General features: G+C 62.7%; 3 protein-coding genes across 14 annotated transcripts in view; 1 reads left to right on the forward strand and 2 right to left on the reverse strand.

The window, feature by feature from the left end:
- On the reverse strand, positions 1 to 13841 carry TMPRSS13 (transmembrane serine protease 13). Of its 6 annotated transcripts, none has more exons than XM_063417885.1 (16): positions 13701 to 13841; positions 13324 to 13519; positions 12850 to 13216; positions 9504 to 9989; positions 4855 to 4978; positions 4497 to 4598; positions 3709 to 3942; positions 3502 to 3631; positions 3199 to 3291; positions 3071 to 3114; positions 2661 to 2820; positions 2406 to 2578; positions 1812 to 1910; positions 1438 to 1580; positions 1197 to 1349; positions 1 to 1095 (listed from the first exon to the last, which is right to left on the reverse strand). In XM_063417885.1, the coding sequence occupies exons 4-16, from the start codon at positions 9522 to 9524 to the stop codon at positions 1081 to 1083; spliced, it is 1491 nt and encodes a 496-aa protein (XP_063273955.1). In that variant the 5' UTR covers positions 9525 to 9989; positions 12850 to 13216; positions 13324 to 13519; positions 13701 to 13841; the 3' UTR covers positions 1 to 1080. The 6 variants fall into 6 exon arrangements, with proteins under 6 accessions (XP_063273955.1, XP_063273956.1, XP_063273954.1 ...); XM_063417886.1 differs by having other exon boundaries at positions 3709 to 3831; positions 4855 to 5029; XM_063417884.1 differs by having other exon boundaries at positions 4855 to 5029.
- On the forward strand, positions 10016 to 17447 carry IL10RA (interleukin 10 receptor subunit alpha). Its single transcript, XM_063417881.1, has 7 exons — positions 10016 to 12673; positions 13420 to 13540; positions 13629 to 13807; positions 14044 to 14210; positions 14494 to 14644; positions 14805 to 14929; positions 15059 to 17447. The coding sequence occupies exons 1-7, from the start codon at positions 12610 to 12612 to the stop codon at positions 16001 to 16003; spliced, it is 1752 nt and encodes a 583-aa protein (XP_063273951.1). The 5' UTR covers positions 10016 to 12609; the 3' UTR covers positions 16004 to 17447.
- SMIM35 (small integral membrane protein 35) overlaps positions 17273 to 22447 on the reverse strand; it is a 9401-nt gene continuing 4226 nt past the window's right edge. The window contains exons 3-8 of one of the 7 annotated variants that reach the window (XM_063417908.1): positions 21595 to 21653; positions 21042 to 21212; positions 19617 to 19733; positions 19302 to 19335; positions 19031 to 19137; positions 17273 to 18399 (exon numbers count right to left, since the gene is read on the reverse strand). In XM_063417908.1, coding sequence (XP_063273978.1) covers positions 19032 to 19137; positions 19302 to 19335; positions 19617 to 19733; positions 21042 to 21057 — 273 coding nt within the window. In that variant the 5' untranslated portion in view covers positions 21058 to 21212; positions 21595 to 21653 and the 3' untranslated portion in view covers positions 17273 to 18399; position 19031. The other 6 variants (XM_063417907.1, XM_063417903.1, XM_063417902.1 and 3 more) reach the window with 6 other exon arrangements.

A 22447-nucleotide genomic window follows, 5' to 3' on the forward strand; every position in this document is an offset into this window, starting at 1 on the left:
TGGGGCACTACCAAAACATTTATTAGAAGAGTGCAGGGGTGGCCAGGCTCCACAGGACCCCCCTGCAGCTGACCACAGGGCTGGGGAGGGGAGCAGGCAGCCTCTGCTCACCCTGGGGATCTCCTTGTGTGCCCCAGCATCCACCAGGAGGCACAGGGAGAAGTGTCCCTGCTGGGGCGTGGGCAGGGAGGACAGGCTGACTGTGCCATCCCTGCAGGCAGCCCTGGGGCACTGCAGAGCTCACAGCAGGGAGATCCAGGGCTGCCTCACTCTGGGCACTGCCAGCGGGGGTGACTGAGCCACACTCCAGCGTGGCCTTTGGCTGCCGCTGATTTCTGTCACACCTCCCAGAGCCACCCCCAGGCACAGAGCGGCCCCACGAACCCTCCCCGGGGCAGACCGAGAGCGGCTGCAGCCCTGGGAGGGAGCGCTGGCTCAGAGCACGGCAAAATAAACAAACAGGGATTGCTCTGGCAGGGTGGGACGTCCCTTAAAATGCACTTCCTAAATCCCTCCGCAAACACTGCAGCAGCGGCCGCCCCTCCCAGAGGGTGCAATATCCACCCCTCGGGGCTCCCCTTCGCAGCAGAGCCGCCAGCGTGGCCCCGGAGGTGTGGACAGTGTGGACACAGCTGCCACACCCTGCACCCTGAGGTGCTGACCTGGCACAAGGAGAGAGTTCCCTCTCCACGGGCACTGCTGGCAGCCCCTGGCCGCTGAGAGTGCCACGGCCCTGCCAGGAAGCACTCGCACAGCCTGTCCAGACAGGTCTATTTACAGGAGAAGAGTCACAGGCACGGGGTGAGGAGGTGTCCCCCAGCCAGCACGGCCAGCTGCTGGCATGGGCTGTGTCCCCCCCGGGTGGGTGCTGTGCCCATGTCACCCCTGGCACCAGGCGAGGGCAGGGTCACTTTGCAGGTGCTGTTTTCAGAGTTCTGGGGCAGCCACACGTCCCTGGCTGCACGGACAGTCCAGAGAGAGGTGGGGGGTTGGCTGGTGCCGTGGTGCCCTGGCAGCAGCCTGGGGCAGTGGCCCGTGCCAGCCGGAGAGGCACAGCCCAGGCAAGCGTCCATCCCACCTTTAGTCGTTCTCGCTCTGCAGGACAGAGAGGAGAGCAGGGTGAGGTGCCAGGGCTGGGCTGGGGGCACGGCCCCTCCCCAGGGCCACCCTGCCCAGGCACAGCCCTGCCACCTCACCTCCATTTTGCTGTATATCCAGCTGAGGAGCTTTGTCACTCGCGTGTACACTCCGGGCTTGTTCTTCTGGCCACATCCTGTCCCCCAGCTCGTCACCCCGGCCACATACCAGCGGCCATCGTCCTCGCAGACCAGGGGCCCTCCGCTGTCACCCTGGCTCAGAGGGGCACAGCAGTGAGGGGGTGGGACAGGAGACGCCCCTCTGGGGGTACCCCGAATCCCCTGGTGAGCCCCAGCTCACCTGGCAGGCGTCCTTCCCTCCCTGCAGGTAGCCGGCGCACATCATGCGCGGGGTCAGGTAGCCCTCGTACACCTTGTCGCTGTTGCAGATCTTGTAGTCAATCAGCTTCACCTCGGCCTCCCGCAGCTTCGGGGATGTGTTATCTGCAAGGCAAGAAGAGCTGTGGGGCAGGGGGGGCCTCGCCACCCCCCACCGCCCCCCGCCCCTCCGCAGCGAGGGAGGAAGCGGGCGCTTCTCACAGGTCTTATTTCTGCAAAGCCTCGCAGCCGGCAGGGCAATCCCGAGAGTTTTCCCCGCGGGAAAGCCCTCGGGGGCCGCAGCAGGGCTGTGCTGGTGGGCAGGAGCTGCTGCGGGGAGCCGCAGCCCTCCCTCACCTTCGTTCTCTCTGGTCTTCCCGAAGCCGGTGATGAAGCAGGACCGGCCGGTCTGGAATCGCTGGCCGTACATGGGCAGGCAGGCGGGGCGGACCTGGGCTGGAGGAGACGGGATGGGAGCGAGGGATGAGGGAGGAGACGGGATGGGAGCGAGGGATGAGGGAGGAGACGGGATGGGAGCGAGGGATGAGGGAGGAGACGGGATGGGAGCGAGGGATGAGGGAGGAGACGGGATGGGAGCGAGGGATGAGGGAGGAGACGGGATGGGAGCGAGGGATGAGTCACCGGGACAGAAATCGTCACAGCCCCGCAGCCGGGAGGAGCGTGGGGAGCAGGAAAGGTTCCCCTCTCTGCCCATCCCAGCAGGGTCTCCCCGGCCCCAGGGGGGGCTGGTGGCACGGCTGGGCCCACGGCTGCTGGTGCCAGACCCTTCCTGGCCGTGGGACAAGCAAGGTGGCCACAGCAGAGCTGGATGCTCCAGCTGGCAGCAGCCCCACACAGCCCATGGTTCCCAGGGGGCCTGAGCAGCCTCTGCCCATCTCCCTGACCCCCAAACACCACCCAGCCAAGCCCAGGTAAGCTGAGAGACCTCACCTGAGAGTGTCAGGGGCCTGGAGAGCTTCATGAGGGCAATGTCGTAGTCATCGTGGTCATCGCTGTAGTTGGAGTTGATGATGACCTGGGACACAGGGATGCCCTCCATGGGCTGCTTCAGATCTGACACCCCTCCGTACACCCTCCAGTCATCCAGGATCTTCATGCTGTTCCTGGCAGGGTGAGAGGGCGCAGAGGGGGTGAGAGCCGGGCTGTGGGGCTGGGCTGGGTGCCCGGGCTGGCAGCAGCACTCACATGAAGAAGCAGTGGGCAGCCGTGAGCACCCACTGCGCGTCGATGATGGTGCCGCCGCAGATGTGGATGGGCCCGTACTGCACGCTGACCTGCCATGGCCATTTGTTCACTGAGGTCTCCTTCCCACCGATGATCCGGCCAGAAATCCTCTGCCCGCAGGCTGGGGGGAGAGCAGGGCTGGGAGAAAGGCCCGGGGGAAAGGGGAGCGCAGAGGGGGACACACACGACATCCCCACCACCCACAGGCACCACACTTGTTGTGGGGAATGCAGCATTGGTAGTGTCCTATCACCCAGAAAATCTGCTGGAAGATGTCCCATTTGCCCAGCCCTGTGCTGAGAAGGGGGCAAAGTGCTCCCAAGCCTGTGAAAAGGGGGCCCACCCTCGGCAGTACCCAGCCAGCTCCTTACTTGTGCATCGCAGGGAGACGTACTTCCCGGTGAGACACTGGGAGCTGCAGGAGAGAGCAGGGACACCCAGCCTCAGCCCCGTTCCTGTGGCACCAGGGCAGGGGCAGGGCAGGAGGTGACCCCGGTACCTGTTGAGGCTCTGCTGGATGGTCTCTCGCTCATCAGTCACCGTGAGGCTCTTGCCAGAGACGTGCAGGGGGATGTACTCGGTCTGTGACGCACTGGGAGGGGAGAGGACAGCAGTGAGGGCCCCCAGGCAGGCACTGACCCCTTGGTCCCTGCATTATGCCCAGAGCAGCACTGGACACGCCGCCTTCAGTGGGAAAATGCAACACTGGGGGAAACAGCACAGCAGACCCTGCACACAGTCAGGGCAGGGCTCTGGCAGGGCCCCAGCACCCAAGTAGAGCAGCCCATCCTCCAGGAATTACTTCTGGAATCCCAGCTGCTGGCAGGTTTTCCTGGAGAAAGACTCGTCCCAGTCACTGCTGCACACCGGCAGCCACTGGCCCTCGGTGCTGGAGTAGACATGGAGCAAGGACTCCCCGGATGAGAAGCGCACTGTGGGATGGAGCAGGAGGGTCAGGGGTGCTCCCGGGGCTCCCCTCGTTCCCACCATCCCAGTCCTGGTGCCTCACCACAGCCCAGCTCGTCGCTCCTCTGGGAGCAGTCGACGACGCCGTCGCAGCGCACGGCGCTGTCCCTGCAGCTCTCTGCTGGTTCCTTGTACACAATGCCCGTCTGCGACCGCCAGAACATGACTGGAAGCGGGAGAACACCACGCTGAGGCCGGGGCTGGCTGTGGGTGAAGGGCTGTGACCCACCTGGGGGGGCATCTGGAGGCGTGCCGGGCACAGGAGCATTCCCAGTCACTGGGTGTGAGCATGAGGTGTGTTTGAGCCTGGGCTGGGGGAGCACTGGCCACCCTGAGCATCCCCCTGTGCTGCCCAGCTGCTGCAGGCCCCTCTCCCTTCACCCGCAGGAAATGCATTCAGCCTGTGAGTGCTTCAAGCCCACCAGCTGGAGAGTGGCAGCTGGAAGTCACCAGGATTAAAGGGATTCCCTGGTGCCTGTGCCTGTTCTGCCCACGGACCATGATTTGTCTTGGGGAGGGCAACTGTGGGTGTTGCTGGGTGCTCTGCTGCCCACCAGGGTAAGCCCAGCAGAAGGAGAACACTGCAGCCCCAACCCCCCAAATACTGCCACAGGCCCAGGCAGAGATCTCCTTTTCTCCTCTCCCCAGCTCCTGTCTCTCCACCAGATGTCAGGAACACTCAGGGAATGGGAAAAGCACATCCCTGTCTCTGGGCCAAGGGTTTCCCTCTGGCACTTCCCAGTGTGGGTATCCCCAGACTCTGCTGACCCCCAGCTCCTCTGAGGTCCCCTCCAGGAGCCTGCAGCCACCCCAGGCCGGGGCCCCACTCACACAGCAGGATGAGGGCGATGAGCAGCACGATGAGGATGGAGACGCAGAAGATGAGCGCGAGCCGCCGCTGGCTCATGCAGGGAGCTCTGAACATGGAGGATCCTGGCAGCAGGGCAGAGGCAGGGTCAGGGGGCAGCTGCTTCCAAGGGGCACCCAGACCCTGCTGCCCACCTCTGGGCTGTGGGGGAGCAGTGCCATGCACAGCCCAACCTGCCCTGTGGACACTGTCCTCTCCCTTGCCCCCCACACCCCTCACACCCCAGGGAAACACCAGCCTGTGGCTGTCTGTGACATCCCTGCCTCCCTCCCCATCCCGAGAGGGGCCAGGGCCATGGATCACCCTGGGCCCCATCCTTACGTGTGCTCTCACAGGCTGAGCAGGGGCTCGGGGCTGTGCCGGCCTCGGGGCTGTAGGGTTTGAAGCTGATGCCCAGGACGTTCTCTCGAGGCTGTGGAGGTCGGGCACCGAAGATGCTGCTGACCTTGGAGACATGGAGGAGGCTGGGGGGGACACTGCTGGGCGAGGCAGTGGTCTGTGGGCAGAGGGGACTGTCACCAGCAGTCACTGCTGCCCACCAGAGTCCCCCAGCTGCCACCCTGCCAGCTGTGGAGGTGAAAGCAACACAGAGACGGAGCTGAGCCCCCCATGCACCACAGCGAGCCTGTTCCTCACAGAACCATGAGAGAGCCACCAGCCCAGTGCCTCTCTCTGTGCCAGCACCTGAGCCATATCTCACCCAGTATGGCCAAAAACCTCATTGTCACACACTGGGTTTTCCCCCTTCAGGCGGCTGAACTTCCCAAAGCCATCACGGTGAGCCCAGCAATCAGCCGGGTATTTGGCATGGTGACAGTCACGCTGTGGCCCAGTTCCACGGGGCCAGTGCCCCAATTTATGCATCTATCCTTAATTAGCCATTTGAAAAATACAGTGCAATTTCCAGCTGTCATTTAGTAACACTTAATAATCGGTGTTTTCCAAGCCCTGAAACGTCCTGCACCCTGGAATGCTGCTCTGCAGTTGTGTCACTCCTGATCTATGAATTCACAAAAGAATATGTATCTGTTTCCTTTCCTTAAAATACTCTTCCAAATGCTCCTTTGGTGACAGAAGCCAGAGCCTCTTGTTTTCCTCCAGACCTCCTGCAAACGAATCCCAAAATTAATGCTGCTTCCTCTGCCTTTTATAGGATGGATGGGGCTTGGAGTAACCCGGTCCAGTGGGAGGGGGCTGGAACCGGGTGAGCTTTCAGTCCCCTTCCATTCTGGGATTCTGTGACAGCACTTCTGAAGGGAAAAACAGGGGGAAGTGGCGCCACCACCCTGCAAGGATCACTTACACCGAGATGGGCTCTAGCACATCCCTCTGGGAGCCGTCTCTGATTTTTGGTGCTGCACTTCTGGAGATCCCCTTTCTCCATGACCAGAAATCATCGCTTTCCCTGCCAAGCCAGCGGGGCGCGCTGGGGCTGGAGCACAGCTCTGGCACGGGCAGGACGGGGACACGGGCACAGCAGGGGCACGGCTGGCAGCCCCCCTCGCCCTTGCAGCTGGGATTTCTGTCCGCTGGCGTTTCCTGCCCTAATGAGCGGGTGGCGGTGCTGCCGGGGCCGGCGCTGTGCGAACGCGGCTGTGCCGCGGCTGGCGGAGCGCTGCCGTGACTTCCTGGGCATTATCCGTGAGTCACGGCCCCAGCGCAGCGCAGCGCCCGCCGCGCACCGCGGGCACACCCGCGCTGCTGGGCTGGCCCTGCCCGGCTTGGCCCCCCGAGCCCGCACCGCAGCACCCCGGGCTCCGGGAGCAGCGGAGAGTGCGGGGCCACCCCCGGCACGAACCTCCTCCCACCCCCGCGGGCCCGCGGCGCAGGCACCGCTAATGTCCCCCGGTCATGGGGAGCCACCTCCCCATTCGTGGGGAGCTCCCCGGGCTCCTGGGCACGGGGAGGAGAGGAGAGAGGCACTTTCTGTTTCACTGCATCAGCCCCACTCTCACCCCTTCCCCGCCAGGCAGCAGGAATGAGCCTGGATCTGCTCCAGGTTTCCCTAAATTCAGATTTCCCAGCAGTGCTGCAGCCCTTGGCTTCTCCCAAAGGTGACAGGGAGCCCAGGAGAGCCCCTCAGTTTTCTTCTCGAGGCTGGGAGGGCTGGAGGTGCCCGCAGTGCCCTCCCCAATGAGCCTGAGCAGTCCCAGCAGTGATGGGATTTCAGTTCTCACACTCTGGGGCATCCCTGGGTACCCTCAGTGCCCGCTGCCAGTGACAGCCAGAGCTGTGGCAGGGCCTGAGCAGAGCAATGTGGGGACACCAGGAACCCTTCCTGGGAAAAGAATTTCTGCTGCCTACGTAGAAATGAGGTTTTTGTAAATACCCTTTTCCCTGGCATTTGTGTGCTACCTCCACACGTCTGATGTGTCACATCTCACCCTGCAGCAGCTGTAACCCTTTGCGTATCAGACCAGCAGAACTGCAACCCTCCAAAGCAGAATCCTCTCCACCACACAGAGAAAACGCAGCCCAGCTTCTCCAGGGAGCAGCAATGCTGGGTGCTACAGCACTCCCACCTCCAGTGTGCAAATATATCAAATTAACACCGAAACATGTCATAGGTCGGACTGCCCTGAGCACTCCTCAGCAGGAAGCTCATGCCCTTTCTTACTCTCGGATGAACTTATTTCCTTAAAAGTCCAAAGTCTAAACAATTTTGGGGGCCTGTCAGAGAAGGTAACAGAGCTCTTGCCACGGGTGAGCAGTGTGGGGCCTCTGCAGCACAGAAAGCAGCGGTGTTTTTGCAGAGGTGCTTCTGTTGACAAACCGTGTGACCCCGGTGAGCCAGCGCCGGCTCCTGCCCACAAAACATTTACTCATCCTTCGCTGGCTTTTGAGTAAAAGTCAGAGGCAGAGCCCAGCCCGGGTCACACGTGCTGCTGTGGTTTGAGCCCTTTCCCCGACGGCCTCTCTGCAAGTGCTCCACCAGCCACAGGTGTGCCCCATGCCCGAGCAGCTGTGGCAGAGGGGCAGAGCCAGCCCCTGTGTGTGGCACAGATGTCCTGTGCTGACACAGGACAGCCAGGAGGGACACTGGGAACAATCAGCGACTCCTGGCCAGCTTTGCTTACCTGCCTGCAATGTGAGCCCTCTGCTAAAGCTGCCAGGAGTGCAAACACCACCTCACTCGCTGTGCCTGCTCCGGGGCTCGGGGCAGAGCTGGGCAAGGCACCCAAACCAGGACGGCAGCACGGAGCTGCCCGTCCCCTTTGCGCCGCGAGCTCACGTGCACTGACCTGCAGCTCCACACCCTGCTGCGGAGGGAAGGCCCCCAGAGCCCTGGCACAGGACAATCACCAGGGGAAAGGTAATCCAGGCTGGGCTGAGGCTCCGCATCCAGGGAAACCAGCCAGCAGTCACCCGCAGTTTCGGAGTGGGAGGGGAAGCGGAAGCCAGGGAACACCTGGGTGTTGCAACCAGACCCAGGGCCCAGCCGCATCCTGGAGGAGCAGAAGGACACAGGGACTCCCCAAAATCCAGAGCATCAAGAGGGGAAAGAGGGAGGCAGCCTGGCTTAAATAAGCTGGAGGGAGCTGCCTCAGATCCTCCTCCCCAGCTGAGCTCTGATGCCCTCAGCCTGGCTCCTGCTGCTCACAGCCCTGTGTCCAGCCTGGGAACTTCACCTGCCTGTGAAGCACCGATTGTCTGTGCAGAGCAGCTCAGCCAGCACACAACGGAGACATTGTCCTCGCCAGGGACAAAGATGTCCCCAGCCTGTGAGAGCCCCCAGTCCCTCTGGGTGACAAAATCCTGCTCAAGTGCCACTGCTGAGTGGGGCCTACCTGGGAGGGGACAGACCCCAGCACCAGAACAGGGTGAGAGGACACTGCCAAGACCCTGCTACCCACAGCAAAGTGAAATCCCAAAGCCAGCCAGTGTCACTTTGCAAGTGCAGGTGACCGAGTGTCAACTGAGCCAGCCATGGGCAGGGACAGGCCATCATCATCCTGTGCCAGTGCGAACACCCTGTGGGGACAGACCCGAAAACGTTCCAGGGGCTGAGTTACACTGCTCACCTCCTCTGCAGAGGGGCAAAGAGAGGCCTGGAAAGACAAAGAGACGCTGCTGCCTCTGCAGAGCCGAGGGTGGCTCCCGGCACCCCTGATGGCCCATTTAACCCAAGTGACAATGACAAGATGGCCCAGTGGGGCTGCCCAGTATTGGGCAATTGTCTCTGCATGTGGCCATGCCAGTTCCTGCCCCACTATCCCCAAGATGCAGCGATGCCACCCTGCTTTGGGGTCATTCAGAGCTGGCACCACTCTGCCTCTCCTCAGGGCCAGCCAACACCCAGCGTGAGCCCGCTGTGCCCCCACTCCTGGCCAGCACCCCCACGCCAAGGGGAGGAAGAGGACGGGGCAGAGCTGGCCCTGCCTCCCCTGGAGCCCCATTCCCACCGCCGCCTTTGTTCCGGATGTCGCTGGCACAGCCGGCGCTGCTCGGCACGGTAATTACTCGCTGCCTCGCCCGGTGCCCGGCCGGGAAGGATGTTTTCTTCATGACAGGATGCTCAGCAAAGCCCCACATCCAGGGCTGAGCAGGCCCCAGCCAGCCCAGCCCAGGGAAAACTGTCTGGAGAGCAGGGGAGGGGGGCAGCAGAGCTGTGCCCACCAGTGCAGTGCTGCTGAAACGTGCCCGAGGGCTCAGGAACGTGCCAAGCACCACCAGACCCCTCTGACAGCACCAACTGGTCCCCTCAGTTCCCAGCTCCAGTGTGGAAAAGTACCCGGGAGAGCATCGGCACCTCTGCCAGCACAGGGCAGGCACAGGGATGCTGCTGGCTGCCCTCCCTCTGAGCGCCAAGGGGTGCTGGAGGCAGCAGCTCCTCAGGCAGCTCCCCCGGCTCCTTCTCCCTCCGGCTGCTGTGGAGGAGCACCCCGGAGAGCAGGAGGGAGAGACCGGTTCCTCCACCAAACCCTGAGGGGAGCCCCGGAGCCCCCCGCGCCGGGACCGCCCGCACTTACCGGGGAGGTTTTGCCGTCCATGGGCCGGGCTCGGGGCTGGGCTGGGCTCAGAGCTGCGGCACAGCCATGCCAGCAGCGCGGTGCCGAGCACAGCCAGCTCCGCGGGGCCGCGGCAGGAGGTGTTTGGCGAGCGGGCTCGTACGTCAGTGGCAGCGCCAGGAGCAAACCTGTCGGACCTGCCCGGCTCCAGCGCCGCCGGTTTCCCAACTGCTCCAGGCACAGCCTGCAAAACACCTGCCCTGGCTGGGCCAGGGATGCGGGGCAGGGCCAGCGGGGCCCGGGAATGAGGGAGCACGGGAGACCCGGCCCCGGGGAACAGCAGCATCCCGGGGCTCCCACTGTCCTCTGAGCCCCCCTTCCTGCCCTCTGTGCCCCCCACTCACTCACCCACAGCTCTCCTGCCCAGCTGAGCGCAGAGGAGGGGATGCACAGCCATGCCCAACCCCAGGAGAACCTCGCTGGTGTGACCCAGAAGTCAAGAATTCCCTGTTCCAAAGGAAATAAAATGCTGTTTCCCTCTAGTTTCTCTGGAAACTTTTCTCTTTCTTTTTATCCCTTTGCCAATGGAGCGATGCCTCTTCCAGGAGCCAGCAGCAGCCTCCTGCCTCCCCTACAGGCACAGCCTGGGGGATGCTCTGCTGAGCCCAGAACTCAGGCAGAAACAGGTGAAAATATGCAGATTAAAGGAGAAAGGCCTAGCTTCATGCTGTGCTTTCTGCCAGCCAGACCCATGACCCTCCGTGCCAGGTTTCTCCTGGCATTATTCATAGTGGAAGTCCCTTATTCATCCAGCTCCTCACCCACACCTGCTCATCAAAAGGACAGGAGATAAGAAGGGACATCCCAGCTTGGAGGAGCCCTGCTGCAAAGCCCTTTCCTTTTGAGGCTGGACAGCTTGGGCTGGATCCCTCTGAGCCCTCCTGCTTCAGGATCCCAGCTCACAGAGGGTTCTGAGCCAGCCCTCACCCTACAGTGAGCTCCTGTGTAGTTTTCACAGTCAGGAGTGGTTTTTGGGGTGTTTTGTTTGCATTTTGTGCCTCTACAGGCTGTGCCTGCTGGGTGCCAGGGGTGGCCAAGCACTGAGCTGCACCCCCAGACTGCCCTGAGCCCCTCAAACTGCTGCGTCTACTTCCAAAAGGGATTCTCACAACACAGCTCCAGGAACCGCTCATTGCGTGCTACAAAGCCACCTACAGACAGCCAGTTCCAGAGAACAGGGTGTGTGGCTTGGCCCCAGCAGCCTGATGGTAAATGTCAGCCTGCACACAGCTCCAGGGTGAAATCCTCACCTTTGCTGATGGTAACACTGCTGTGAGCCCTCCCTGCACCCTCCTGCCCTCCCAGCCATCAAAGAGCAGCTAAACCACACAGCCAGAGCCGGCTCCACCAGCCCAGGAGAGCTGCTCCAACCTCCAGGCAGGGAATTGGGATGAGCATCACCCTGCTGCGCTGTGTCCTGCGGCAGGGCCGTGCAGAGCCAGCCCTCCGGCCCCATCCCTGCCCTGCTGGGTGCAGCATCACCTGCCTGACCCTGCTGGCACCCTGGGAGAGCTCCCTGAGGGACAGCAGCGAGGGAAATGCACAGACCCAGGTGCTCCTGGGCTGGGTTTCTCTGGGCTGTGTCCACAGGGAGGCATTTCAGGGTCAGCCACATCGCCCCCAGCTCACACTGTCCCCTCACCAGCCTCGCTGGTGGCACCTGGCAGTGCCCTCCCTGCAGAGCTCAGGTGCCAGCCCGAGTCCCATTTGCTATCCAAGCATTCTGCAGAACTCTCATTTCTCCTCAGCCTCTTTCGTTTTCCTCTAAATTGCCAACCACTTCTCCCAAGCCCCTGAACAGCCTCACCCCAGGGCCAGCCCCACGGTGGCTTTTCCACAGAACTCCCATTTCCCTGGGCTTTGGTCCCGTTGCTTTTCATTGTCATTACCTTACACAAAACACAGCCTGTGGCTTTGTGTGGGACTGGCTGTGCTTCATCTCAGCACTCCTCAGCTCTGTGGCTGCCAGATCTGAGTCAGGGGCCCAGAGCAGAGTGGCAGGACAGCAGCTGGTCTGCCCTGGGTGGGAATAAACCCAGGGCAGGGAGGGGATCTGCTGCTGGTGCTCTGGCCGGGCTGAGAGCTTGTGGAAGCCCTTGGCCTTTGTCAGGAAGGATAAGTCAGGGAAAACAGGAGCCTGCATGTCTGTGCCCACCATGATGTTCTCTGAGTCTGTCCAGAGCACTTCTGGTTTCTCTTGCTCTTTTTGTTTGTGTCCTTTCCACTAATTCCCCAGTGGGAAATTCCTCTTTTTGAGGAAAATCACTCTCCATCACATGAGGGCCCCAGGAAAGCCCTCAAGCCAGCTCTGAGGCAGAGCAGAGCACTCACACACAGTCTGCTGGGCGGTGATTCAGCTCCCAGTGTCACCAGATGGGCAGGACATTGCTGTGGGGCCAGACCCCACAGCCATGGGATCACAGATGTGCCTGGGGGGCTGCCAGAGCCCTGGGGACAGCGGCAGCCCCTGTGTCACCCTGGATTTCCAGTGTCACCCCTGTGTGAGGGTGTGTGCAGGACACAGGAGAGCCCAGAGGTTGTCACTGGGCCCCAGAAATGGAGAATGGGGATTTGCAGACTGAGGTAGGGGGATGAACCCAAAGGAAGGAAAGCCAGAACCCTGTCCTGGGGCTCCAGGGCTGCTCAGAACCTGGCTGGATTCAGCTGCTGGCAGGACAGGACACAGGAAAACCCCTGTGACAGGTCACCCTCGGTGCTATCACTCACCTGTGCCGTGCTCCTAACATCTCATTTCACAACAAAGCAGCAAAAACAGAGACACCACTCACTCCTACTTGCCTTTCTCAGCACTGCCCCACTTTGCTCAGAAAAGCCCCAAGAATTCCTCATCTCAAGCCCTGTCGGAAAAGCCCAGCCCAGGCTGGGGGTGAGTGGGTGGACAGCGAAGAGAAGTGGAAGTGGCTGCTCAGTGACTTTCCTGGCGCTGTCTGAACACCTCGTAGACGTCACTGAGCCAGCCCCCGGGGGAAAAACGAGCGCTCAGCTCCCGCCGGGGCACAGCCCGGCCCCGCGCTCGCCCCGCTGCCACGGAGGATGCTGAGCAGCCATGGTCCCCTCTGCCACCGCCCTGGCGCTGTGCCTGGCGCTGCTCCTCGCCTGCCCCACGCACGGTGAGTCTCCTGTGCTGGTTTTCATCTCCCTGCTGGCTGGGGCTGAGCCTCACAGCTCCGGGTGGGCTCCTCGGGATGGGGGATCAGGCTGGAGCCACAGCCTGGACAGCTTTGCTGGGTGCTCAGCCCCCAGATCAGCGCCCTGGAGCAGGGCATGGCCAGGGCTCCCTGCTCACCGCTTGCCATTCGCTGCTGGCTGGGACCCCAAAGGCTCAGAGAGGGGCACCAGCCTGGCTTGTCCCCACCGGTGTGCCCACGGTCCTGGGGACACTGTGCTGGGCTGGGTGTTTGCCAGCAGGCAGCAGATGCTGGGGAAACCTGCAAGGGAAAAGTGGCAGATGTTGTCAGCGGGGCTTTTCTGCCAGGTGACAACACCGAGATCAGGCAGGAGGTGTGAAAAAGTCTGGTTTCACCCAGGCAGCAGATGAGCAAAACAGGAAAGCCGAGTCCAAACAGAGCTGGTGGCGAATGGCAGGGGATTGGGGATGCAAATACAGCTCCTTTCTTGGGGCAGGAAAGCACCAAGCCTCAGATGGGCTGTCCCTAAAGAAAGAGGAAGGAGAAGAGGGGGCTGAGCAAATTCTGGAAGCTGGAAAGAGAAATCTGGGCAGAGGCTGGCACATTTCGGGTGGTCAGCGCTGTTACCTCACCCGTCACGGGGTGATGCTGCAGGAGGCCGTCCTGAGGCTCCCGTGGGGCTGGCGGGGCAGGGCCGTGCAGCCTCCTGAGCACCCCTGTGCCCGCAGGTGAGGGGCTGGCCAGGCCCCGGGCCGTGCGCTTCGCCGCGGAGGTGGCGCGGCACCTGCTGAGGTGGGAGCCGGGCCACGGCAGCCCCAGCAACGCCCGCTACGACGTGGAGTACAAAATGTGAGTAACAGCCGCGGGGAACACCAGGATCCTGCCCTGCCCTGGTCTGATTCCAGCTCTCTGCTCACCCCTGGTGCTCCCCCCACAGCTACGGCTCAAGCATGCCCTGGACAGCGATCCCAGAGTGCGGGAAGACCTCGCAGCACTCCTGTGACCTCACCTACTACACCCTGGACCCGGAGCGGCGCTACTACGCGCGGGTCAGGGCCGTGTCCGGGCACCACGCGTCCCTCTGGCAAAGGAGCAGCGCCTTCTCCCCACAGGAAGGTGGGTTGGGGTCTGCCTCCACCCTCCGCTGGAGCTGGCAGGGCAGGGAGCCAAACTGCCTGGAGAGAACCGTGGGATGAAGGAGAGCAGGGGCATTTCCCTGCACGCCTTCCTGCAGGGGGATGGGGCAGCCCGAGGAGGGGTGGGACAGTCACAGCTCCGTGCGGTGCTGTGGGGGCTGAGAGCTGTGAACAGGAAACAGCCCTGACCTGCTGCTGTGACTGATTCGCTTCCAGCTGGCCTGGGCCTGGCGGGCCAGAGCCTCTCCGTGATGGGCAACTCCATCCAGGTGCGGCTGCAGCTGCTGCTGCGCGCCGGGAACGTCACCCTGCGGTACAGCGAGCTGCAGAGGACCATGAGCCGCTACCACGTGCACGTCCGGAGGACTCGGGACAACCACACGGTGAGAGGAGCTGCTGTGTTGTCCCCTCTGTCCCACACGGTGCTGCTCAAGTGGAAAAGCAGATTGTTAAAGCAGTAAAGGAGTAAATGCTGAGCACAGAGAGGTTTCTCTGAGTGTTTTATGGCAGGGTTTTCCAGCCCTCGTGGGGATTTTGGATCTGGCTGCTGCCATCATTATCACAACACGCACTGGGGACTTACCCTGGGGGACAGCGGAGGAGGAGGAGGGAGGGAAGCAGGAGCTGGGGGCTCTCAGGGGTGTCAGCCTGTGCTGTTTGTTGCAGTTCACAGTGGTGGAGAACAGCACGGAGTTCACCATCAGGGAGCTGTTCTGGGTCACAGAGTACTGCCTGAGCGTGGAGCCCCGCATGGCCAACAGGCGCGTCCCCAGCGCGCGCACCGACGAGCAGTGCGTCACCACCGGCCACAGGGACAGTGAGTGGGGCCAGGGAAGGGGAATCACGGCATGCAGACCCCCCCCTCCCCAGCCTCCTGGCCCTGGGATTGTGGGGGTCTGCGCCAGGGCAGCCTCTGGGTGCTGCGTGCTCTGAGGAATCCCCTCTCCCCCCTCACCTGGTCTTGTCCTCTCTTGCAGGGAGCTCAGAGCTTCTCCCGGGCATCCTCAGCTCCTCCCTCATCATCCTGCTGCTGCTGGGCCTCCTGGGGGCTCTGCTGGCCTGTGCCTACATCAGGAAACCTGTGAGGACGCCGTCTGTCCTGGTAAGGCAGGGACACTGCCGTGCCACCCTTTGGGGCCAGAGCAAGGGAGCAGGCTTGGAGGGTGCTGGGAGAGGCAGGCACCAACCAGGGATGAAGCACAGCTCACTGCCCTCTTTCTCTCCCTCCCAGAAGTCCTTCATGAAGCAGAGCTCGCTCTGGGTGGAGCATGAGCCCCCCTCCTCGGGCAGCCTGGACGCAGACCCCATGCAGCAGCTCATCCTGTGCCAGAAGGAGCCGGACAGCAGCCCTGGAGGCAGCACCAGCACAGCCCAGCCGGCCCTGGAGCGGGGCTGGAAGCTCCCAGCATGGCCCAAGGACCAGCTGTGCCTGCTGGGGCCCACGGGGAGCAGGGACAGCAGCGGCACCAGCACCGACAGCGGCATCTGCCTGCACATCCCCTCCTCCTCCTCCTCCACCTCCTCCTCCTCCTCCTCCTCCTCCCTGAGCTGCTCCACAGCCCCTGAGCCCCAGGGCTACAGGCAGCAGCTGCCCAGGGCTGAGGACAGTGGGATGGGCTTGGAGAGCCCCTGCCCTGCTCCTGGCTGCTCCTCTGGCAGCCCAGGGGAGCCCGGGCTCTCCCCTGCCAGCGGCCAGGACGATGTGGAGTTCCGGGGGTACCTGCAGCAGTCCAAGGGCACCATGGGGCCAGAGCAGGCCCCGGGCAGGGGAGTGCCCCTCCTGGGCTGTGCAGGGTCCGTGCAGGGCCTGGGCAGCACCGACACCGTGCTGGACACGGAGTGCCCCGAGCTGCCTGTGTCCAAGGGGTATCTGAAGCAGTCTGCCCCCCAGCACCCCCTCACACAGGACCCTGTTCCACAGGGAGCTCCTGCCTGGGACTTCTCCAGCCAGGTGGGGCCCCAAGCCCCCACTCTGCTGAGCTGGGCAGCTCCAGGTGCTCCAGTGACCTCCAAAGGCAGCCCTGATCTGAAAACTCCCTTTGACCTGAACATCTTCAGCACCACTGCCTTCCTGGGGACGCTGCCGCTCGTCTCCAGCCTCAGCTCCGGCTGGACCACGCCACCCCTCCAGCCCCTGGGGCAGCTCAGCGGGGACAGCAAGGACAGCCGCCTGTGACCGTCCCCTGGGGCCACCAGCCCTGTGCTCTGACCCAACTACCTCAAGTGCCACTGGATAAGCTACCCTCGACCCCTGAATGTTCACGGTGCCAGGCCCAGCCGTGGCCCAGGAGCACCAGTTCAGCCACTGGTGGGGCTGTTTGAGCCCAGTCCTGTGGGCAGCCCCCAGTGCATCCCTCCAGCCAGTCCAGCTAACGGAGACACGGATGGGCTGTGCTGGAGGGGCTCATCACACCCTCCTCGGGCCACCAAGGATCCACACCAGGGCTGCAGGGCCACCCTTGGGCCTTGGGCAGTCTGTGCTCCCACTTCCCCTTCCCTGGGCCAGCTAGGCTCCTCCTGCTGATGTCCACACTCCCGGTGCCATCCCAGCCTTTCACAACACAGCCACCGAGAGCAGACGTCAGCCTGACATCAGCACCCTGCTGCTGGCAGCACGGGGCTCCTGCCCTGCCTGGCCCCACGTGGATGGGCCGAGAGACTTCCCTGACCCTACAGCGACCCTTCAGCACCCCCTGGGAAAGCCCCGGGACAGGACATGGGATGCACCTACGAGCCCAGCATGAGCCAGGGCAGTCCTACCCACACTATGGTCTGTGTTCTGCCACTGTTGGATACAGACATTATTTATTGTGATTAATTTGTAAATACAGAGCGGATGCGGTGTTATTTATTTGGTCTGTTTGTCTGTTCATCCTCTCCTAGGGCTTTCTGTTTCCAGATTTGGACATTCCCCACCAGCAAGAGGCAATGTGCCTTTGTCTGATGTGGGGAAGAGCATTTCCACATCACAACTGGGAAAAAAGGGAGCCAAGCCAGCTCTCCAAGAGCTCCTCAAGCACCTGAGCTCCTGGGTGGGGAATTTGTGGGAGCAATCACCAGAGGAGCACAGGGAAAAGGAGCTGGGCTGCTCCCAGTGATCCCACAGGGATCCCTTGGGACATCACCAGGGAAGGGCAGGAGCAGAGCAAGACAAACCCAGGGGTGGAGGAAAGACAACAAGCAGGGCCCTGCTGAGCAGCGTGGTGCTCAGTCACAGGCTGGGCTCGATGACCTCAGAGGTCTTTTCCAAACTCACTGATTCTGTGACGCTGCTGTCGTCACAATGGAAACAGGATGAGACCGAACAGCTCAGCCTGGCTCAGCTCCCAGCCCACAGGGAAGTTTTTCCACTCTGTTTCCAGGAACCTTCACGGTGGGACACAGTAAAACTGCAGGCAGAAACCCTCCTCGGGGAATGTGGTTTTCAGGTGAAGGGGTTTTGGGTTTATTTTCAGCTTTTCCAGCGCAGGCAGGAGGAGGGGGCTGCCCCTTGCTGTGTTTCCTTCTCTTGCACCTCACGTGGCACTGCTCACACGTGAGTTCCATCCCTGCATCCCACAGGGACATGGAGGGCACTGGGAGCCTCCTCCTGCCCCTCCACTGGCCCCATCTCTTCTGCCTCTCTGTATTTTGGGGGTTAGGGCTTTTTGCTTTCTTTTTTATTTTTTTCAGCTTCCTCTGGAACACAGAGTTATCAAAAGCGTGGTGCTTTTTTGTTTTCTTTTAAATGCTGCTGACGTCAGGCCCCACGGCCGGATCCTGCTTTGTGCAGGGCTCTGCCTGATCCTGCTCACCACCGAGGGCTCCCAGGCCCCGGGAGGTGGCATTTCCCCCTCTCCAGGAGCAGGCAGAGATCTCCTTTCAGCCCAGAGAAAACCGCAGACCACAGGGTTTAGCTTCGATACCCGAGAGCACAGATGGTGCCTCTGACTCTCTGGAAATCCCACTCTGTCCTCACTGGTTTCCCTACACACAACCACGTAGCTCTCGTGAGTTTTTCTTTCTTTTTCTTCTGGGAGAAACTCACAAAGAAATGGTCCCAAAGCTCCCTGTGCCTCGCCAGCCCCCTCTGGCCAAGCTGGGCCCCTCTCCATGGCCACAGAGTCTCCCCATGGCTGCTCCAGGCACTCCCACAGCCCCTGTTCTGCTGAGACCGAAGGCAATTGGCACAAAAAGCCCAGGAGGAACTCCACAGAGGCTTTCTGAGGCCTTTCCTTGCACTGGCAGTGTGGAGAACCAACTTCCATGTCGGTGCAGATTTTGCATGGAAGAGGAGCAGGTCTGAGACAGATCTCCCGTTTCCTCACGGCGTTTTCCACAGCTGCACAAATCCAGTCACCCATTTCTGGGGCTCCTCCTCAGCTGGAACAGGCTGTGCCAGGTCTCTGGGTGTGCAGGGGGCTGGGAGGTCTCTGAGCCGTGGGGAACGTGGCTGCTCTCTCCAGGATCAGTGTTGGGGAGCCCTGGGATGAGGCTGCCTCCTCTTTCTCCATCCCAGGCGAGGGGAGGCTGCTCCAGTGCTGGCCCAGGCACCTCCTGTGCAGCCGTGGCTGCAGAGGGACAGTGAGAGAACTGCAGATGGAGGAGACACCAGGGAATTCATGGAGTTTCCCTCTCTGGAGACATTCCAAACCCACCTGGGTGTGTTGCTGTGTCACCTGCTGCAGGTGACCTTGGGCAGGGGGGGTTGGACCAGGTGGTCTCCAGAGGTCCCATCCAGCCCCAAGAGTTCTGTGATTCTGTGAAGCTTTTTTAGCAGCAGGAACTCGCTGTTGCCATTTCAGTGCAAATCCAACACATTCAGGGGCTGTTTCATACAGAAGTGAAAATGGAGGAATTCCCCCTGGCCAGTTTTGGTTGCTTTTTCTGTGGGTGCTGGGCTGTGAGTGAGAGGCAGCGAGAGGAAGCACGGCCAGAGCACGTGGGCTCCAGCCCCGTGCCTCTGTCCCTGACCACACGTCCCATCCTCGGGACAGAGGGGAAGGAAACGCAAACCAAAGCCTGTGTGGGGAGAAACCAAAACCAGAGCTCAGGGAAAACCTCTGAAGCCCCACAGCCACAGGCAGGACTTTTGCTGGAAAAACCTTGGGACTGTCCTGAGGGAAGCTAGGATGCCCAGGGCAGCACGGAGGCTTTGGGGCACAGCACAGGGGGGTCAGGAGGGACAGGGGGTGTCCTGCCTGCTCAGCAGCCCAGCTCTCACCTCACGGCCCCTGGCTGTGGAAGGGCTCGTAGCCACTGCCCGAGGTGCCCAGCGAGCCGCTGATGCTGAACGGTGGCACCAGCTCCAGTGCCACTGACCCCAGCCCGCTGCAGGGAAAGCAGAGAGGTCACCAAGCTGCCTGTCCGTCCCCCCCCAGCCCCTGCCAACAGCAGAACCACGTGGATTTGGGACTGGGGAGGGGGGGTGACACCTTGGCACTGCACAAAGGGAGGTGCCAGCCTGCCCCTGGTCCCCTCAGGGCATCACTCACCGAGAGTGGTAGAGGTTGAAGACAAAGTCAGGCCCTAGGGAGGCAGGAGGAAGAGCAGGGAGAGGTGTCAGAGCCGTGTGTTGCCATGAACCCACCTTTGCTTTGCCATGAGTCTGCGTGGCAGGGTGGGGACAGACGGGACAGGCACCAGGACATCACTGTGCACCCCCCTCCTCACCTCAGAGTGCCCCGGCTTGGCCCAGAGTCCCCCTGCACCAGGGTTTCCCCATGTCCCGTGTTCCCCACACTTCAGTCCCTGCAGCCCCGTGTTCTGAGCCCCCCTGCCCTGTCCCCCTGTCCCCTGTCCCCACTCACGGTGCCGGGAGTGGCCCCGCCGGTACCACCGGATGAAGGTGTAGCCAAAACTCGCCAGGACCAGCAGGGCCAGCCCGATGCCCAGGACAACCCCGATCACCTTGATGGGCTCCTGTCCTGGAAAACAGAGGGAGGGGGGCTCTGCAGACACCCCCGGGAGGCTGGGGGTCCCGACTGTCCCCTGCAGGGGACAGGACACCTGGGAGTGGGGGTACAACTCTCCAGCATGTGCTGGAAGGGACTGCACCCGGCAGGGCTGTCAGGACTGTGGCACAGAGATTTTGGTGCCCCCAAAGCCCCCTGACGGGCACCGCCGCTGTCCCCAGGTGAGCTGGCAGGTGGGACGGTCAGTGGGAGGGGAGGCGGCCACCCCGCCCATGCTGTGTCGCCACTCCTGTCCCGCTCACGCCCTCGCGGGGTGATGCTCCTTTCCTGGAGCTGGAGCCATTCCTGGGCTGGCGGTTCCCTCTAGAGGATGCTCGTGTCAGGACGAGCAGCTGCTGCCGCCAGCGCCGGGGACACGGACCGGGCTGTGCGGGACCTCTGCGGGCTCTGCACCCTCCATCCCCGCCCTCCGTGCCCAGCGTCCGGCAAAACCCGCACCAACCAACGCCCCCGCAGTTCTGGGGACACCGAGGTGCCCGGCACAGCCCCGATTCTGTGCCCACAGCGCCGCCGGGGCCGTGCCAGGAGGGCACAGGGGGTTCGAGCACTGGCCCGCACCACGGCCGGTGGAGGGCACAGGGAACCGGGTTCAGTGCGGCACCGGGAGCCAGGAGACATCGGAAAAGGATGAGCTAAGAGCAGCTAAATTTAGGCAGATGCCAGCGGGGTGAGAGCACTTCCCCTGTGGTCACGGTGTTTACACAGTGAGCAAGGTCCCGAGGCGTCCTGCAAGCCGCAGCACTGGCTCCACCTGACGGGACGGACAAACACCCGCGGCCGCCGGGGCTCCCGGGGCTCACGGCACAGGAGCAGGACCTGCCCTGCCCCTTCCCTTCCTTCCAGCCGGCCCTCCCGGCAGGACACGTGGTGGGCGATGTTTCTGCTGGGGCAGGGGCGAGCTGCAGCCCCGGGACCCCCGGTGTGGGCGAGGTCGGGGCGCTGCAGCAGCCGTGAGTCACGGCAGGAGCTGTGGGGCAGGAGGAACGTGGTGCAACAGCCTCCCTGAATCAGCCGCTGCCGAAACTGCCCCGTCCCCACGCCCACGGCCCGTGGGAGGCCGACGGCGTCGTGCCCAGGCCCTGCCCTGGCCGTGTGTGGGAGGCATCCCTGCCCTGGCACCCTCGGGAGCAGGGATCCCCACATCCCAGGGGATGGCTCTGGGCAGCCCAAGGGGCAGAGGAGAGGAAGGTCACCGACCCACTGCCCATGCCATGAACACCCCACCTGCTCCCCAGCTGGGGGAAAAGGCCCCCCACTCACCTGTCTGGGGGTCCATGGCCTGGTGTTGTGCCACAGGAGCTGCTCTCGGTTACCCCGGGCTGGAGGCTGCTGCTGCAGAGCCCTGGCACGTCCTGCCTGTCCCCTCGTCTCCTGGTGACACAGCTGCCTCCCTGTGCGGGGCTGGGCACCAGTCCTGGCTCACTGGTCTGACTGGTTTGCAGGGAGAAAGCAGAGGAGCTGCAGCAGACACGACAGGCGGCACATCGCCGTGCCCAGCCCGCCCGCGTGGGCAGCTCTGCCCTCCCGCTGCTGGGAGAGGCTGAACTGGGAGTACTGGGAGCCTGAGGGGCAGGGACACCCTGGACACAGGTGTGCCCAGCTCTGGCAAGGTACCCAAGTGGCCGTGTCCTCCGATTGCCACCTCCTGGCAAAGACCAGCAGCCAGGAAAGGTGGCAGAGGCCCATGCAGAGTCCAGGCTTGGGGCCTCAGGCAGGACCCCAGGGGACAGGGAAGGACAGGGGTGACCTTCACCAGCCACCCCAGTCAGACATGTCCCAGAATGATACCCCGATGACCCAGAATGGCACTTACAGCTCTGTTTGATCACCTTCTCCAAGCCCCAAACCAGAGCGTCACTTGGGAATCAACTCCTGTTTGTACAAAGAGGGAAAACCCCCTCCTGTGGCTGCAGGGGACAGTGACAAACGGGTATCACCCTTAACAGCTGGGAACTGGGCATCCAGGGCCAAACCCCCTCCCTGCTTTGTGCTGCTCTGCCAGGCACAGCCTCCCACCCTGCCGTGCCCCCCGTCGGTGGTCGTGGGCGGGCAGGGCAGGAGCCAAGCCCTGAGCAGCCCTGCCCGGGGTGAGAGCCTCGGTGCCAAGGGCAGGGGTGATCCTGGGTCCTGCAGGGCCAGCAGGACACCGAGGGGACAGGGGAATTGCAGCCCCCCAGTGGCCGGGAGCGCTCCGTGCCGGACGGCGCAGGGCACAGCCCCGGGGGTGTGTCCGTGTGCCTCGGGGTCACTCAGAGCCCCGGGTCAGCCCGGCCTCACCTCTGCCTGGCCCCAGTGCAGCCCGGAACCCGTCCCATGCCAGGCTCTGGGAGCAGGGAAGGGCGGCTGGCTGCAGACGCAGCCGCACTCCAGGAAGCAAAGCCCCGGAGGCAACATCTGCAAACCTGGGCTGCTTCCTCAGAGCCTGCGGATCCTCGGAGGAGGAGGAGCTGCTCCTGCCGTGCCACCACTCCTGGGCTGCTCTCCCTTCCAGGGCAGCGGGGCTGGCACTGGGATGCTCCGGGGGGGCTGCCAGGACCTGCCAGGGACCCAAGCTCTGCCCAGCTCCCACTGCTGCAGCCCGTAAAACATTTTTCAATTTGAAATCTGCCACAGAAGCACAGGCAGCCCCTGGCTGGACCCTACATCCCACGTTCTCTGGGCACTTC

This window comes from Prinia subflava, chromosome 22, assembly GCF_021018805.1.
Source record: "Prinia subflava isolate CZ2003 ecotype Zambia chromosome 22, Cam_Psub_1.2, whole genome shotgun sequence".
In the NCBI taxonomy this organism is placed as follows: Eukaryota; Metazoa; Chordata; class Aves; order Passeriformes; family Cisticolidae; genus Prinia; species Prinia subflava.